The following is an 18,603-nucleotide window of genomic DNA, read 5'->3' as shown; positions in this document are numbered from 1 at the left end:
AGCATAGCCTTGAGGAGCCATTATTCCTACAGCCAGACTGCCCCACATGCTTTTGGGAACTTTTAAAAGGCATCACAAACAATTTCCAGCCAAAACAATGGTGTTTAAAAGCTCAAATCGACCATCTATCATTACTCTATTCGTTTGGGGATTTGAAGTTTGATTTTGAGTTCGATTTACATTTGATTTGCAAATCGAATGTTAGTAAATGAAGGGATCCTATATTTGACTATGGGAAAACATTGTTTTGCCTATATTCGATTTTGAGTGAAATTCCATTTTCTGTTCGATTTCACATTCGATTTTGGCTTTAGTAAATCTCCAATATCAAAATCAAACCAAAATCGATTGGCAAATTGAACAGAATCCAACATCGATCTTTAGTAAATATACCCCCTGATGGTTTACGTACAACCTGTGCTCGAAGTGTGGCGGTATGCAACGGTATGGCATACCGGCACTTTCAGCATTGAACAATTTTTAATTTTTTTTTTAACTTGCAGGGACAGAGGGAGTGCCTGCGCCCACTACTGTCAGTCAGCGACACACACTGCTCACAGGCTGTCTCAGGAGGACAGCTCCTAAGGCCAGCCGCACAAACATAACTGCGGATGGCTTTAGGGGCTGTGCTCCTTTGACAGCCTGTGAGCATTCACTGTAAATGCCAGGCAGTGTGGCGCCGCCCACCCAGCCATACCTGTGCCCCCGCCGTTGCCTGTCCCTTGCCCAGGGCCGTCTCTCATATGCACCGTGGCTGGTAACAGCTGCCACTTCCAGCCCAACGCAGTGTAGCCGCCTGGACTGCAGGTCACGGAGAGAGTGCGGGGGGAGACGGGTTTGAGCGGTGGAGATATGCACCGCAAGTTAGTAAGAAACTTTGCCGCCATCGGGATGTCAAATATGGTGCTGACCGCGAGCCAATCACAGCTCATGGAACGGCAGACAATCAGAAGAGGCCACTCCTGATTGGCTGCCAGTCCGCGACGTGTTTGGCTCGAGGCCGGCACAATATTTGACATGCAGACAGGGCTGACTGCACCTCTCCCACCCGGGTCCCAGGCTCTCTCTAGGCCTTCAGAAGAAACAAGGAAGTCAGGTACTGCTCTGTGCCCCTCCACCTATTGCAGATAGCCTTCCCTGCCCCCCCTTCTATCCAGCCTTTCCTGCCTCTGCCTCCCCCCTATTCAAGCCAGCCTTCCCAGCCCTGACCCCCCCCCAGTCCAGCCTACCACTTCCCTGCCACCCCCCCAGTCCAGCCAACTTTCCCTGTTCCCCATTTAGGTCCAGCCTTCCATGCCACCACCCCAGTCCAGCCTGCCCTGTTCCTTCCCAGTCCAGCTTTCCTAGCCCTGTGCCCCGCATGTCCATCCTTCCCTGCACTCAGTAACCTCATTAATGTCCGGTGTGGGGGGGGAAACCACAATTTACCAGGCCCTACAATTTCTGATGGCGGCCTTGGTAGCCGTGGCCGATAGCCACAACCCCCCGCCACTGGCCAGCCGCCACCATCCCTAGACTCCCAGAGCGTGCATTGTGGCTGCTGGCTGATAACAGACACCACCCCCCATGGGCCACCATAGCTTGCACTCCTGCCGCAGCCCCCCCTCCCCCCATACGCAGCTCCACTCAGCTGGGTGATGCGTTGCTCCTTCCTCTCAGTCCTGACTCCTGATAGAAGCAGCGGTAAGGTGACACTTGCCGCAGCCTAGAATTATTTCACAATGAACTTGTAAAAGAACTTACTTTAGTATATTGCTTTATACTAGTATACAGTAGGCCTGATTCAGCACAGATCACAACAGCGTATGCAGACAGCCGATTGCTGCGTACTGCGCATGCACAGTAGTGCACAACAGCAGCTTTGTGATAATGCAGACTACGGAAAGCCATAGCAGAGTGAGTGACAGGTAGTCAGCATTTGGGGGTGGTGATGGGGGTGGTAGTTGGAGAAACGCAGGCGTGCCTGTCCTTTTAAACACAATTGCATGGGCTTGTATAGATTAGCCACTGCGACAGCATACACAGCTTGTGTACTCACTGCGTGTGACGAGGTTAGCAATTTCTGAGTAAGGTCAGACCTGCTGTAATTGTGCATGAGGGGGCTGATGTTCCCGATGTATAGGCAGCACTGCAAGGTATTACGGATGTGAGATAGGGGTAGTGGGCGTCTCTATGCTGGCCATTAGCATATTTTATAAGTGCAGGTGCAAACGGTGAGAGATGAAAAAATGTATGCATGACATGCCCTCGTTTTGAGTTGCCACACCCCTCATGACACAGCCACGCCCCTCATTATGCATTGCCACGCCCAATTTTATTGTGCGTCCCCATACCTCCACTTCAAATTTCCCACTTCGACCACTGCGTACAACTCCGATGTTTGCCGATCGGCGCATGCGCAGGATCTATACTATGCATGTGCTGATCTGTGTCTGCAACGACGGCCGCAGTGCAGCTTCACTGACCCCGGAAGGTTACTCAGATGGCCGACGTTCATACAAGTGATCCGATGACTGCAGCCATGCATGCAGCAACGGACCACAGAAGCCAGCAGGAGGCGTCTATTTACACCCGCTGCTGCATTAGCATAGTTTCACAGTAGCGGCTGCAACAACGGTCGCAGCTGCTGCTGCATAGTGTATGACACTGAATCCAGCTCTGTGTACAGTACATTACTATATTTCTTCAGACACCCTGCTCTACTGGCAGCCGCTGCGCAGGACTGTGGTGCATAACAAATCTGCAATAATAACAATAAAATTGTATATCAACGCTAGTATTACATTTTAGTAAAAGATCTGGAAAGTACAAACAGACCTTGAATAAATGAGGATGTATTTCTGTATATGTTGTGGCCAATACTTTTTTGTTAATGGACATCAACCCCACTGCTCTGCCCACTACCGCTGGCTTAGTGGACATTGGGGGAAGGGTAGCAGAGAGGTGTGCCCCCCTACCCTGGAGCACTCCCAGCCCCCACCCTGTGCTGAGCCACACATACTAGTTTCTTACGTTTGTTTGTGGGAGGGGCGTGGCCACACCTCCAGGATTTGGCCATGCCTGTCTAAGCTCTCAACAAGTAGTACGCACCAGCTGGTAGCCAAGCCTAAAAGTGTCATTGCCCATTATGGCCCTGATTCAGAACCATGCAAAAAAGCAGCCGCTTTCCACGTTAGGAAATAAAAGCGGATTTCCGTCTATATTTAGAGACACCCGTATCAAAGCGACCACACAAGTCCCCATCCATCTGCTGGTAATAGTAGCAGCAGTGGCTATCTATAATGGTTGTAGGGTGTGTGGTGCACACGGGCCCCTGGGTCCAGGAGGGCCCACACCGCACACCCAGCATCCATATATTATAGTCACCTCTCTGAAGTCCTGCATCAGTGCTGCAGAAATCAGAGACTTGTGCATGCACATTAGAGGAGGCAACAGGAACGGTGCACAGAGCCTGCTGCACCGCAGGAGAGTATATGGCCGCACAGAGTGCACAAGGGCCCCCTCCTTTCATAGATCACCCCTGAGTAGCGGCCATTATAATCAGCGCACATTTGCACCAGCTCCATCCCCAGTGCCATTTACACCCACTCACCTACAAGCGGAGGTACAAGAGAGATCCGTACAACTGTGAATCGCCGGTAATTGCTATAAGTTGAGTTTGCAGTTGCCGACGTTGGCACAATTTTCTAAAAATCATGAGATCCGTGCACAGGCGGAATTGGGCGCAACTCTGAATCACGCCCTATAGGTAAAATACTTCTAAGTTCAAATGCGTGATATGCTCCAAAGAACCAGGCAAAGTGTATGCAGAAATGGTTGTTAAAAATTATTTTGCTTGTGCAATACCAGATATATAATGTTAACACCTAAAAATCTGTAAAACAATAATAGAACAGTAAGGACGTCATGCACATTCCTGTAGAAAGTGGGCTGGTTGCAGTGGGCACCTGTGGGAGCTGGGGGGCATGACACAAGAGCTTCTCCCGCAGCAGAACATTTATTACTACGTCAGGGTGTTTTTATGGCAGCAGGAAAAAAGCTGCTTGAAAGGTTCCATGTAATATTTAGGAAGTTTTCCGTTAGCGGTTTATTCGCCAGTGTCTGTGACAGAGGGAGAAGTCATAACAGACTCCTATGAATACTTATTTCGCCCTAAATGCTGCAATGCAGCGTTTTAATAGCCGACACAGCAGAGAACATGTTTCTGTGACATTAATTTAAATTGGACAGCAACAAATTAAAAACTAATGTGCTAAAAAAATAAAAAACAAATGCAGCAGTGAAAGTTTCCGGGTAACACCAAGCTTGGGGTAGATGCATCAAACCAGGGCCGTAACTAGGGTAGTGCGACCAGTGCCATGGCACAGGGCAGGGGGCGCTGTTTCGCCCTATCGATTTTCCTGTTTATTATCATTCTCACTTGTAGCTTCCTCTTCTTTTTCCCGAGCATCTCCTGGCCTCACCTATCTAACCATCAGCTTCTACCTATCGTTTTTTAGAATGCATTTGGTAAATGATAGTGTAGCTAGAAGCTGATTGGTACCTAGGGTCAACTTCCTCACTTGTCCATTAAGGTTTGATACATCTACCCCTTTGTACTAAAAAAAAATAAAATTCCTTACAGTGTATGAATTACTGCTTTTGCAGTGTATATGAATGTTCGCAAAGGAGAACAAAAGTAACATTTAAAATGGCATGAGACAGAATGCCGGCTACACATTTGCGTCACTGAGTTACCAGTAACTCACTGTGTAATTATTTTCATATTTGTTAAATAAATGATTTTGCATAATACTGCAAATATTACAGTTGATCGTCTTTATTGACTGCACATTATTACAAATATCTGTAATTTGTGTACATTTCTTACATCTATTCAGATCTATAAACTCTGTAAACCCGCACTGCATAGCGGTTTCATCATGGCATGACAAACAAAGCCAAAAATATTAACCCGTTCACTGTTAAGGAGGAGTGGGACCCATACTGAGGGTCTTACCAAAAAGCCCCCCATAATAGTTGTTGTAGCTGGTAGTCAGAAGGGGGTGGAACTTAATGACATAAAAAAGCCGGGGGTTACACCTTTAAGGCCCACCCGCCTTCAGGCCCTACGCTAAAGAAATGTTAAAACTCCCGAAAATGGAGAAAGCATTAAAAGTGCTCTAACTTCCCCAATCTGCCTCCCACAGACTCAGCGGTCCCCTCGTGTGAAAGAGAGGAAGGGCTTCTTTCAAATCTAGTTATTCTCTGGTGATCATTATAAAGTCCAGAGATGGGTGAGTACCTTCTACATCCTGATTTCAATAAACTCAGGATAAAGCTCATTTGAAAGAAGAGAGCTCCCTGTTTGAATTGATGTTGGCGCCTTAGTGGATATTGTCTGATGACGACTTGTGATTACGACAATTATCGCCCTGCACTGCAGAAATACTAGCAAAGCTAACTGATGAGGAAGGCACTCAGATCACCCACGATGCTGGCACTCACACTCGGAGGAACCCTAGTTTTGAAATGAACTTTTTCAAACAGTATATTTGTACCCAACACTATAAACTACATAAAGCATTAAAGTAGTCCAGAGATAGGGCTGTCTCTAAAAATTTGTACCATTCCACTAACTGAAGTACATAAAAAAAAATTTCTGGTAATTTTGGCTGCCAGTGCGAGATTGAGGGAAACCCAGAATTCCCTTGAGGCAGTAGTAAGGAGAAGACTGTTCTCTTGGGCACAGGTGCAGCAGAAAATTAAATTAAACCTGCATAGTGATAGCTGATAGTTCACAGGAAGTGGATAACCGACATTAAGGTGAGATTCTTATGAAAGATGTGGTCCTTAAAGGAGCAACTCTCCTTTAACGTAGGGTTATACCTAATGAGGTAGTCTAATACAGCAATGATTGTTTTCAGTAATTCACTTTATTGGCAGACAATTCAAAACATAGAGCAAATAGTAAATTAGCTCACAATTTCCCAGAAAGGAAACAGTTCTTTTGTAGACAATGATTCCATTGTTTCATCAACCAACATTTTTTTTTAACAAGGCTTTGATGCGTTTCATGAGCCAGCTGTCCACTTCATCAGAAATAATTATTGTAGGGTCATGTTGGTAAGAGCATAATTAGACTTGAATTAAAAATGTAATTCTAGATTAGCTGTCCTAAAGTGATTCTGTGACAGGGTTGTATCAGAGAAATAAATCTCCAGCAAGTCTCCGATCTAAGGCTTATTCCCGATAGTTGTTACTAATGCCCAGATCTCCACCATCAATAAATACAGGGCGTCCCATTTGATGCGGTAGGTTTTCAAAATGGCAAGCCTTGACAGGCTACCATATTATTCCTACACATTTTATGTACTTCATTAAAACAACTAAAATACATAGTTAAGAGTAAATGGGCAATAGTTGAGATATAATAATCCTAGTCTGGAGGGAAGCAGGGGCAAGTGCAAAATTGTAATTGGGATACTCCACCATAAAAATTAGTAAAACAAAATCAATGAGGTTACATTCTTGATAAATAATGTAAATATTGTGTAACATACAGTACATAGATATAAAAAAACAACAGTTTAAAGTCTGTGTCATAATCTTGAAATTGTGGACATTTATATGGCAGTACGGACCTATTTTTAGAGGTCAAAGAGATCCATTGTGAATGGTATTTTGCCCTAATCCCATTTTCCCTTTAAGAGTATTTTTGTTGGCTCTCCAAGACCCACCATACATTGTATTTAACACTCACATGTAGCCAGGACCTCTGCTGATCACCTTTTCAGCTCCCCTCCTCGCAATGTTTGGGAGCTACTCAGCTAACTTCGACATAGAATAATTTTTCAAACTTCACAGCTTTGAGAATTGGTGTATGAGGATAACAACAGTTCATATCCAATCAGCTTATCTCTGCCAACCTTGCAAAACATTGGTACATCTTTGCCAACCATTTGGGGGTAAGCTGTGGTGGTTCCAATATGAGGTTTTCCTTTAGCAAACATTTAAAAACCTAAAATTTTTAGGCTTCTTGTTTACATATTATGATGTGCCCATATGGTATTATTTATTTGCAGGTAAAAAAAAAATCCCAAAATATAATTAAAAAAAAAAAAAAAAACACAACTGCTGCATTGCTATATTATACATGTGAACTCAAAAACGATCGTCCAAAACTTAATCAGAAGTTGAGAAAAGTTTGAAGCATTAGAGGCGATGATTTTTTTTAACAATGATTCCATTAAATTCTTCTAAATCAGCCACATTTATTATACCAAAATTTGAATATTGAATAATAAAAGTGTATAAAAAATATAATTCAACTTTGATTAACTTTAATCCAGTTCATGAGCCTTCTTGTCAACATTCAGAGATCACCAAGCATCCAGTAAATTGCAATGAAGAGAAACTGCATTCCTGATGCGATGATGCCCAGGAGTATCCTGCGTTCTTTATTTATTCTTCAAAACCTTAACTGTTTTTTGTCCATAATGATAATAACTATACCCTGAGGCAACAGTTGAGAAAGCAGTGATACACCTGTAACAAAACAAAAATGTTAAATTATATATTATATATACACACGTATTTTAATGGTTTATGTTGAATAAATAGTATGTTATAATGTCCATAATTCAAGTTAATATCACCAGTTGTGCAGATTTGTCACTAAGTACCCCAGTCAAATATACCAATAGCAAAAATAACTTCAGGCCCAATTTAAATGGTAGAATATATTGTTAAGTTGACAGATATTTTTTTGTTTTTCAGAAACGAAGAAAAATGCATTACCTGTTTTTCTGCTGTATTTTCTTAATTATGTATGGTACTTTAGTTAAGAAAAAAAACTTTTATTTATTAAGTTTTTTTTTCAAAGGTGGGCTAGTTATTATGATACAGAATTAACATGAAAAAGAAAATTAACAGATTTCTGTTGTCATGGCCTCTTTTTGTTGTGGCTTTATTTATGTTTTTATAGGTTGATGGATTTTTTTTTTGTTTTATATGCTAAATTATGAAAAGCCACATAGTAAACTCTGGGTTATCATCTAAACCAGTGGTGTCAAACTCGGGCCCTCCAGCTGCTGTGGAACTACACATCCCAGCATGCATTGCCACAGTTTTGCTATTAGGGCATGCTAAAACTGTGGCAGGGCATGCTGGGATATGTAGTCCCACAAAAGCTGAAGGGCCCGAGTTTGACACCACTGATCTAAACCATAAAAAAAAAAAAGCAGAAATTACAATTTATGTGCATTTATAAGACTATAAGGGCCAGGAACAATTAGCCTTGTTATCTTACCGCTCAAGGAAAAGGGTTGTAGGACTTTTTCGCCCGGAGCGATTCAATTACAAGTCCTTTTCCTTGCGCATTAACCCATAGATTCTGGGATGGAATGTAGTCAGGATGCCGGCGGTCTAAATGCCGACCGCCAGAATCCAGACACTGAAAGCCTGGCATGGGACTAAAGATAGGCGTCTAAATACAGACGCCTATCATTAGCCCCATATCGAAATCCCGACGCCCCGCATACCAAACATAGGTTAGCCGGGCATCGCGATGTCTTAGCCGTGGGTGAAGGGGGGGAAGGGTTAGGTTTAGGCACTCCCGGGGGGGAGGTTATGGTTAGGGACCCTCCCAGGAGGGTTAGGATTAGGGTGTGGGGAGGGGGGGGGGGATTGGGTGTTAGGGTTAGGCACCACCCCCCAAGTCTTAGGGTTAGGAAGCCCCAAGAGTGGGTTAAAGATACTTACCAGCCGGCGTTAAGGGTTATGATATCTCGGGCTTCCAGGGTCGGATTTGATCCGACGGCTTTTAAGCAGACTGTATTTCATACCCAACCCTCCGGGATAAGTACCTGGAGCTCTATGGGTTAACGCGTTTGCAGCAGCTGTGATAAGGGCAGAATGCCCTACAGTACTTAACACAGATTTCTGTTCACCTCCTCTAGAGGCTCGAACAGAAATCTGCATTAAGTGCAGCCTGTGGGCTTATTGTGGGCTGCAAATGAATAGCCCCAGGCACAGCATCGTGGCTAATCCTCAATTTAAGGGTAATAGAATTAGGCCCTAAACTGTGAAATATTAGCAATTGAAACATTGCACAGTTATGAATTTACTATCTGTAATATCAAAGTCAGCAACTATGGGGTACGTAGTGCCAGTATTTATTAATTAAAAGCATTCTTTAAAAAAAAAAAATGTAATTATGTTTTATGCCCATTTAAATTGATTAATCTGGCAACTCACCATAATACTTGAAGATAGACACTATCCACATAATTAAACACAGGAGCAGCTAGCGAGGCTGCCACCAATGTTAATTGAACCGCAGTGTTCATCTAAAGGAAGAGAATAGAAAAAAAAGTGTATATTTCTTGAGATGCAAAGAAATACATACCAAGCCCTTTATTTCTAAATCTTGCTTATGAAAACAAAAATGTGCCATAAAATTGGAAAAATAATTAAATAAAACTCACACTGTGACAAAAGAACCTGTTATGAAAGGGTGTGGTATAAGAGATAGACAGTAATTAGTTAGACACCAGATGTTAGACAGTTAATAGTTAGTCAAGGATAAAAGTTCGACACAGACAAAGTCAAACACTAAAGTTAGACATATAAAAAGTTCGACAGGTACAAAAGGACGACATGAAAATGATCGACAATTTTTTTTTTTTTTTAGCCCTAATCATCTTCACCCTAACCCTACCTCCTGGTGCCTAACCCTAACCGTCTGGGTAAGTGCCTAACCCTAATCTTAAAAAAAATAAAAAAAATGTGTCGACGATTTTTGTTTTTTTTTAGCCCTAATCTTCACCCTAACCCTCCCCATGGTGCCCAACCCTAACCCTCCCCCATGGTGCCCAACCCTAACCCTCCCCCATGGTGCCCAACCCTAACTGTCTGGGTAAGTGCCCAACCCTAACCGTGGGGGTAAGTGCCTAACCCTCCAGTAAGTGCCTAACCCTAAAGAGAAATAATACTAAAAAAAAAAAAAAAAAGTGTCGACCATTTTTGTGTCGATCATTTTCACGTTGAACTTTTGACCCTATCGACCTTTTTACATGTCTAAGTTTAGTGGGTCGAACTTTTATCCTCGTCTGACTATTACCTGTCTAAAATCTGGTGTCTATCTAGACATTGTCTAACTATTTATTGTCTATCTATAGTCCGGAACCTGTTCCGACTTGACTGAATTGGAATGACAAATCGGCCATATCGCTCAGTGTGTATTCCCGATTTGAGCACTCCTGCGGTAGCATGCGCTATTGCCCAGTCGGCCGTGCTGCACGACCAACCGGATGATATCGCATGCAGCACTGTGGTTATTAATGAAGGATGGAACGAGTGATCGTTTCATCCTTCATTACATCGCTGTAATGGGTTGGGTACAGGATGCCGATGCGCGGGATCCCTGCAGCCAGAATTCCGACGCCTGCATCCCAATCAGGTTACAATGCCGACTCCCCCAGGTAAGTGAGCCTAACCTAACCCTCCCCGGAGCCTAAACCTAACCTCCCCCTAGTGCTTAAACCTAACCCCCCCCAACACACACACAGCCTAACCCTCCCCCTAGTGCCTAACCCTAACCCCATACCATAACCCTCCCCCTGAACCCATTACCTACCTTTGGGATTCCGGTGGTCAGGATGCCGGCGCCGGTGTTCTGACAATTATCAGGATTCCGGCATCGGCATTCTGACCGCCGGAATCCCAGCGGTCGGCATTCTGATCGCATCCCTGTTGTAATGCGTACCGGCAATTGTGCAATGTCCACGGGCACAATTGCAGGTCGCTTAAGTGTGTACCCAGCATTAAAATCGCATGCCAGTCTCTGTCAGTAAAAATATGTGCACTATGTACCTGTATATATATATATATCTTTTAAAAGTAACAAAATATATGAATTACAGATGTGTCCTCATACACTGTGGCTTCAGTTGTACCAAACAGCGTTTCTCGGAGCGCCAGGTCCAGGGCGACTTTTGGACGCACTGAGCGTCTTTTTCATTTAAAATGTGCTGCTTATTCTCACAAATAAAAACAACTGGATGCAACAAACCAACTTTGCTAGATTACACTGATCAATGTGATGTGCGACATTGGTACATCTGTGTGCGACTGAGGCTGATCTGTACATGAGCTGCTACGACGCAGCGGCCGCGGCTATTTCTCACGCCAAGTTCTGTTGCGCTTCATCTGCGACTTTGTGCGTGTTTAATTCCTGTGCAGTTACAGCCCAGCGCCTCTAGTGCACTGCGAGTGGTGTTTTCATGCAAATAATATATAAAATGTAAAGAAAAAGACTGTACGCTACACCTCTCGGGGCGTCAGTCATACAGACGATAGGTGTACAGTATGAGGACACATTAGGATGTTGTACCGGCTACTTTAAATGATTTATACATTTAGACTGTAAGCTCTAAGATGCAGGGGCCGAATTAGACATATTCTCTGTACAGCGTTGCATAAACTGGTAGCGCTATATAAACAAACAATAATACAAATACAGGTGGAGTCTCCCATATCCAAATATTCCCGAAATACAGAATTTTCTGAGCACGACTTACAGTGACACTTTTGCTTTCTGATGGCTCAATGTAAACAAACTTTGTTAAAGGCACAAAATTATTAACAATATTGTATAAAAGTACCTGCAGGCTGTGTGTATAAGGTGTATATAAAACAAATGCATTCTGTGTGTATATTGGGGTCCCATTCCCGAGGATTTCTCATTATGGTACGCAAATATTCCCAAATACGGAAAGATCCGATCTCCAACATAATTCCGGTCCCAAGCATTTTGGATATGGGAGACTCAACCGGTCATATAAGACACCTCAGATCTATGACACAGAGAAGTACAGCCTACAGCCATGTGCTTTTATATGGTCACAGAATGTCGCGGTGACTTTTTATAGACTCATTTATAGAGGATGTCATAAACACCAGACATATGACAAAGAACGATCCCATGCAAAGACTGGCTTGTGAATGTCCACTAGCACCTTCGGCTTAAGATACATTGATAGGATCAGCTTCAATCCTAAATGTAATGGTTGAATCTGTTGGGACCAGCGCACTGTCATTCAGTGGGCAGATAAATTCTTACCTTACTGATAAACGTCGGCTCTAACTGAGCAGTTGCATAGCAAGGGTTAAAATATTTACCGACTGTTCTCTAGAGAAAGATAAAATTGTGAAAGTTACTGACAAAGGAGGCGACGGTCGATACACATCATTCATTGTGCACATTCTGTGCCTACTACAAGTACAGTAAGTCACAGCATAGCAGTTCTCTCACTGAAGCTGAAGACTTTCTTTCTCCATGCCAGAGGAATGAAGGAAGAGAATCTCCACCCATTACCCAGAATGTTAGCATGCATTATCTCTGCAAAGAAATGAGAAAGATAGAATGCAGGACAGATTGAGATTAGATGTTTCTAAAATAATATTGTTTGGTCAAAATAATCAGTAATATATGAGCGTTGGTACACATGTAAAGTAATACAGGGTTTCCTCCTGACGTGACTGAGGAGGGCAGTAAGTCATTGAATGCGAGCAGTCAGACAACACTCACATCCAACAGTGTTACATGCTCTTCGGACGAAAGTTTCCCCACTATACTTGGTGGCTGGAGCGATGTGAAGGACCACCTTAAAAAGGACACCTTAAAAATGTTCCTAAGCAAAGGCCTCAGAAGACAAAGAGCTACTTACTGGTGGTGGGAGAGTTTTATAACGGACATAGAAAACAGCAGCAATCAAGGCAATGTCTCTCAAAATGATCATGACTGTCAGGGGAACTGGAAAACAATAGAAGCAATTCAATTACTTATTTATTAACTTCTTAAATAAACAATAGAAGTAATTAATAAAGCTTGACTATGACTATTACTAGTCACATTAGGCTATAGCAGAATTACAGCAGATATGGGTGGTTATCTATTCGACGTGGGTTTAACTCTTAGGGGGGGATTCACTTGTTTTCGCCCACGGTTTTTAGTAATAGGCACCCGACGCAGCGTGAATGCCGCGGGCGCAGATTGCTGCTCGCACCCTCCTGAGGTGGCAAACAGACATGTACGAAAAATCCGTGGGTTGGGGACGCCCTAACCAGGACTTTATACTGGTTGAGACAATTTACGCTGCTAAACCCGATGCTTTTAGGTGCAACATTAATATCTCTTAAATGTACCAATTAGGAAAGCAGGAGATATCGGATGCATCTCCTGAGAGCTGTTCGAACTGTTATGTTTTGTGTTTTTTTGCTTAAATCAGTGTTTACCAAACTCATTCCTCAGGGAGCACTAACAGTGCATGTTTTCCTGGTCTCCTCACAGAAGCACAAGTAAAATATTTAGATTGTAAGCTTGCGAGCAGGGCCCTCTTACCCTTATGTATGCCTTTTACGTATGTATGTCTTTTACAACTCATAAAATGTTGATTCAAATTGTAAAGCGCAACGGAATTTGCTGCGCTATATAAGAAACTGTTAATAAATAAATAATAAAATAGATCAACCTGTAGATCTTTTAAAAAGTGTCAGTCAGTAATGAATACACCTGTGCACCAACTAGGAAAAATGGAAACCAAGCACTTTAGTGCTCCCTGAAGAATGAATTTGGGAAACACTGGTTTAAACTATTATCTACGCACTGGTCATTTGATTATCTGCAGGGGGTTTATAGCGCAAGGGCAGGTAGCATACTAACAAAGGGATAGGGCAGGTAGCATACTAACAAAGGGATAGCGCAGGTAGCATACTAACAAAGGGATAGCGCAGGTAGCATACTAACAAAGGGATAGCGCAGGTAGCATACTAACAAAGGGATAGCGCAGGTAGCATACTAACAAAGGGATAGGGCAGGTAGCATACTAACAAAGGGATAGGGCAGGTAGCATACTAACAAAGGGATAGGGCAGGTAGCATACTAACAAAGGGATAGGGCAGGTAGCATACTAACAAAGGGATAGGGCAGGTAGCATACTAACAAAGGGATAGGGCAGGTAGCATACTAACAAAGGGATAGGGCAGGTAGCATACTAACAAAGGGATAGGGCAGGTAGCATACTAACAAAGGGATAGCGCAGGTAGCATACTAACAAAGGGATAGCGCAGGTAGCATACTAACAAAGGGATAGGGCAGGTAGCATACTAACAAAGGGATAGGGCAGGTAGCATACTAACAAAGGGATAGGGCAGGTAGCATACTAACAAAGGGATAGGGCAGGTAGCATACTAACAAAGGGATAGGGCAGGTAGCATACTAACAAAGGGATAGGGCAGGTAGCATACTAACAAAGGGATAGGGCAAGTAGCATACTAACAAAGGGATAGGGCAGGTAGCATACTAACAAAGGGATAGGGCAGGTAGCATACTAACTAAGGGATAGGGCAGGTAGCATACTAACTAAGGGATAGGGCAGGTAGCATACTAACAAAGGGATAGGGCAGGTAGCATACTAACAAAGGGATAGGGCAGGTAGCATACTAACAAAGGGATAGGGCAGGTAGCATACTAACAAAGGGATAGGGCAGGTAGCATACTAACAAAGGGATAGGGCAGGTAGCATACTAACAAAGGGATAGGGCAGGTAGCATACTAACAAAGGGATAAGGCAGGTAGCATACTAACAAAGGGATAAGGCAGGTAGCATACTAACAAAGGGATAGGGCAGGTAGCATACTAAATAGTTTAATCACAGTAGCTTTAAAAAACAAGAGATATGGTAAGAACTTACCTTTGTTATCTCTGTTTCTACGAAGTCCATAGGGTCCACAGGGTTGACCTTGGGGGTATAGCTGGATCTGGATCCACGGGCACCACGCAGTTAAAGCTTTGCTGCTCCCAGGATGCACTTGGGTCCGTCCTCCTCTATACCCCGCCCCGGCCACAGGCACCTCAGTTGGTAAGCAGCTAAGGCCGGAGGAGGAGACTAAACAGAGAGAAGGAAGACTGGAACACACAAGAAACCATACTCACAGAAATGGGAGACGGAAAACCGGTGACCAGCCACACAGCCCATTTGAAGCCAGGTGCGTCAGGGCGGGCGCCCTGTGGACCCTATGGACTTCGTAGAAACAGAGATAACAAAGGTAAGTTCTTACCATATCTCTTGTTTTCTACTTCAGGGTCCACAGGGTTGACCTTGGGGATGTCCCAAAGCAGTTCAACTAAGGGCGGGGACGCTCCTGTGCTGAAAGGAGTACCCGGCGCCCAAAGGATGCATCCTGAGAGGCGAAGGTGTCAAACGCATAAAACCTCAAAAACGTCTGAATTGAAGACCAAGTAGCCGCCTTACACAGCTGAACAGCGAAGGCGCCACGTCTAGCAGCCCAAGAGGGACCCACAGAACGAGTGGAATGAGCCTTAACAGAGGCTGGCACAGGTAAACCCTCCTGCGCATAAGCCTCACAAATAACTGAACGAAGCCAACGGGCTAACGTTTGCTTGTTGGCAGGCCAACCCCTCTTGTGAAAACCGAAGAGGACAAACAAAGAATCCGACTTCCTAACCGAAGCAGTCCGGTCCACATAGATTCTAAGTGCCCGGACCACATCCAAGGAAGCCTCACCAGCAGAAAGATCAGGTGACTGAAAAGCTGGCACAACAAGTTCCTGATTAATGTGGAACTTTGAAACCACTTTGGGCAAAAACTCAGGACGCGTGCGGAGCACTGCCCTGTCCTGGTGAAAAATCAGAAAAGGAGGGCGACAGGAAAGCGCCCCCAATTCTGAAACCCTCCTGGCCGAAGCAATTGCCAGGAGAAAAATGGTCTTAAACGTCAGCCACTTGAGCTCCACCGACTCAAGCGGCTCAAAAGGAGGACCCTGCAAGACCCTCAGTACCACCGTCAAGTCCCACGGAGCCACCGGAGGCACGATGGGAGGCTGGATCCTGAGAACACCTTGGAAAAAGGTGTAAACATCTGGCAGTGTAGCAATCCGTCGCTGAAACCACACGGACAAAGCAGACACATGAACCTTCAGAGAGGCCAGGCGTAAGCCGAGGTCCAAACCCGATTGAAGAAATTCCAAGATTCTGGAAACCCGGAACACCTGCGGATCATAGTTTCTGGATTCACACCACTGAAAATAAGTGCGCCACACCCTGTGGTAAATCCGCGCAGAGGCAGGCTTGCGTGCCCTAAGCATGGTACCAATCACTGAACTGGAGAAACCCCTAGACCTCAAGACGGCTGTCTCAAGAGCCACGCCGTCAAAGACAGCCGACCCAGATCCGGGTAAAGGCAGGGCCCCTGAGACAACAGGTCCCGACGCTGAGGAAGAAGGTACGGAGCGTCGATGGAGAGGCACCTCAGATCGGAGTACCAAGGACGTCTGGGCCACGCCGGAGCCACCAGCACGAGCGTGCCGCCGTCCTGCTTGAATTTCCGCAGAACCCGAGGAAGTAAGGATATCGGAGGAAACAGATACGCCAGGTGAAACGTCCATTTCACCGACAGAGCGTCTACCAGACAGGCGCCTGCGTCTCTTGTCCTTGACCCGTAAACGGGCAACTTGTGATTGTGACGGGAGGCCATCAAGTCCAGCTCCGGCAGCCCCCACCTGTCCACGAGTAGCTGAAACACCTCTGGGTGAAGCGACCATTCCCCGGGATGCACATCGTGACGGGTGAGGAAGTCCGCCTCCCAATTGAGGACTCCGGGAATGAAGACTGCCGAGATCGCCGGAACGTGACACTCCGCCCAAGCAAGAATGCGAGACACCTCCGACATTGCTGCCCGACTGCGAGTTCCCCCTTGGTGGTTGATGTACGCCACCGTGGTAGCGTTGTCGGACTGCACCTGAACCGCCCTTCCGTGAAGAGCGGGGCCGGACGACTGCAGGGCCCTGTACACAGCCCGCAGTTCCAGGATGTTGATGGGGAGAAGTGCTTCTTCCGCGGACCAACGACCCTGAAGCGATAATGAGCCGGTCACTGCCCCCCAACCCCGAAGACTGGCATCCGTCGTGAGCAGGACCCAGTCCGGGATCCAAAAGGGGCGCCCCTCGACCAGATGCACCGTCTGAAGCCACCAAGCCAAAGACTGCCGAACCTCCGCGGACAACACCAGCATCTGAGAGCGGATCCGGTGAGGTAACCCGTTCCATTCCGATAGAATCAGTGCCTGCAGGGGCCGGGAATGGAACTGGGCAAATTCCACCATGTCGAATGTCGACACCATGGACCCCAGAACTCTCATAGCTGAATGGACCGACAGGCGGCAACTGCTCAGGCAACTGTGTATCCGCAGCTGCAGGGAGGAGACCTTCTCTGGAGTCAGGAAAATCCGCTGCTGACGAGAATCCAGCAGGGCTCCCAAATGAACCATCCGCTGTGATGGAATCAGGGAGGACTTCTTCCAGTTTATCAACCACCCGTGTGCTTGAAGACAAGCAATGGTCAGGTGGAGATGTCGAAGAAGCACCTCCGGGGAGCTCGCCAGCAGCAGAAGATCGTCCAGGTACGGCAACAGACGTAGACCCTGACCCCGAAGGTGGGCAGCCATAACCGCCATCACCTTGGTGAACACCCTCGGAGCCGTGGAAAGGCCAAAAGGCAACGCCCGAAATTGGTAGTGATGGTTCAGGATAGCAAACCTCAGATACCGCTGATGTGCCGGTGCTATGGGCACATGGAGATAGGCGTCCTGGATATCAAGGGAGACCATATAATCCCCGGGTTCCATCGCCAGAATGATGGAACGTAACGTTTCCATCCTGAACCTGGGAACTCTGAGGTATCTGTTCAGAGACTTCAAATTCAGGATAGGGCGATGAGAACCATTGGGTTTCTGTACCAGAAACAGAGTAGAATAGTACCCCATCCCGCGCTGAGACTGCGGAACGGGAACAATGACCCCTGCTTGTAGCAAGGATTCTATAGCTACCTGAATCTGACCAGCTTTGGTCTTGTCCAGAGAAGGACTCGTACAGAAAAACTGGTGGGGCGGCCTGAACCAAAAAGACAGGGCGTACCCCTGAGAGACTACTTCTCGAACCCAGGCATCCGTGGTGGTATTGTGCCAACACTGGGCGAATTGGAGAAGTCGGCCTCCCACTCTGGGGTCCCCCAGAGAGAGGCCCGTCCCATCAGGCAGCAGGCTTATCCTCCTGCTTGGAAGAAGGGCGTCGAGCACTCCATGCTTGCTTCTTGGGCTTGGGTGCGGCCTTGGTCGCCGAATGTCTCGGGAAGGACTGGCCCTTGGCCTTACCCTGAACCCGAAAGGACCGAAAGGCAGAGCTCCTCACTTTAGCCGGCGCAGAGGCCGAAGGGAGAAAAGCCGACATGGACTTAGCCAAAGTATCCACTATTCTGTCCAAATCCGGACCAAATAGTAAATCACCATTAAAAGGCAAGGCCTCCAGACCCTTTTTTGAATCTGCATCAGCCCTCCAGGACCTCAGCCACAGGGAGCGCCGAGCAGATACCGCTGCAGCCGACACCCTAGAAGTGAGCAGGCTGGCATCCAAAGACGCTTCCCCAATATAGGAAGCTGCATCCCGCATCTGTCCCACTAACGCTCTCTGGATATCCGGAGCCTCATCAGGAAAGGTATCCTCCAAGGCATTGGCCCATGCCTCAATGGCTTTAGCCACCCAGGA

The 18,603-nt window shown here is 45.8% G+C and overlaps 1 protein-coding gene across 2 annotated transcripts in view; it reads right to left on the bottom strand.

Annotated features, from left to right (window-relative positions):
* Positions 1-4,871: 4,871 nt before the first annotated feature.
* The window catches only part of MCM8 (minichromosome maintenance 8 homologous recombination repair factor), an 83,244-nt gene continuing 69,512 nt past the window's right edge, over positions 4,872-18,603 (bottom strand). For both annotated transcript variants that reach the window (XM_088478034.1, XM_088478033.1), the window contains 4 exons: positions 12,711-12,796; positions 12,104-12,172; positions 9,238-9,329; positions 4,872-7,527 (listed from right to left, as the gene is read on the bottom strand). In XM_088478034.1, the coding sequence (XP_088334160.1) occupies positions 7,440-7,527; positions 9,238-9,329; positions 12,104-12,172; positions 12,711-12,796 (335 nt within the window). In that variant the 3' untranslated portion in view covers positions 4,872-7,439. The remainder of the gene's footprint in view (positions 7,528-9,237; positions 9,330-12,103; positions 12,173-12,710; positions 12,797-18,603) is intronic.

This window comes from Taudactylus pleione, unplaced genomic scaffold (assembly GCF_031769625.1).
Source record: "Taudactylus pleione unplaced genomic scaffold, aTauple2 ptg000206l, whole genome shotgun sequence".
In the NCBI taxonomy this organism is placed as follows: domain Eukaryota; kingdom Metazoa; phylum Chordata; class Amphibia; order Anura; family Myobatrachidae; genus Taudactylus; species Taudactylus pleione.
Note: the sequence above shows the minus strand (reverse complement) of the source record. Positions and strands in the feature narration are given on the sequence as shown.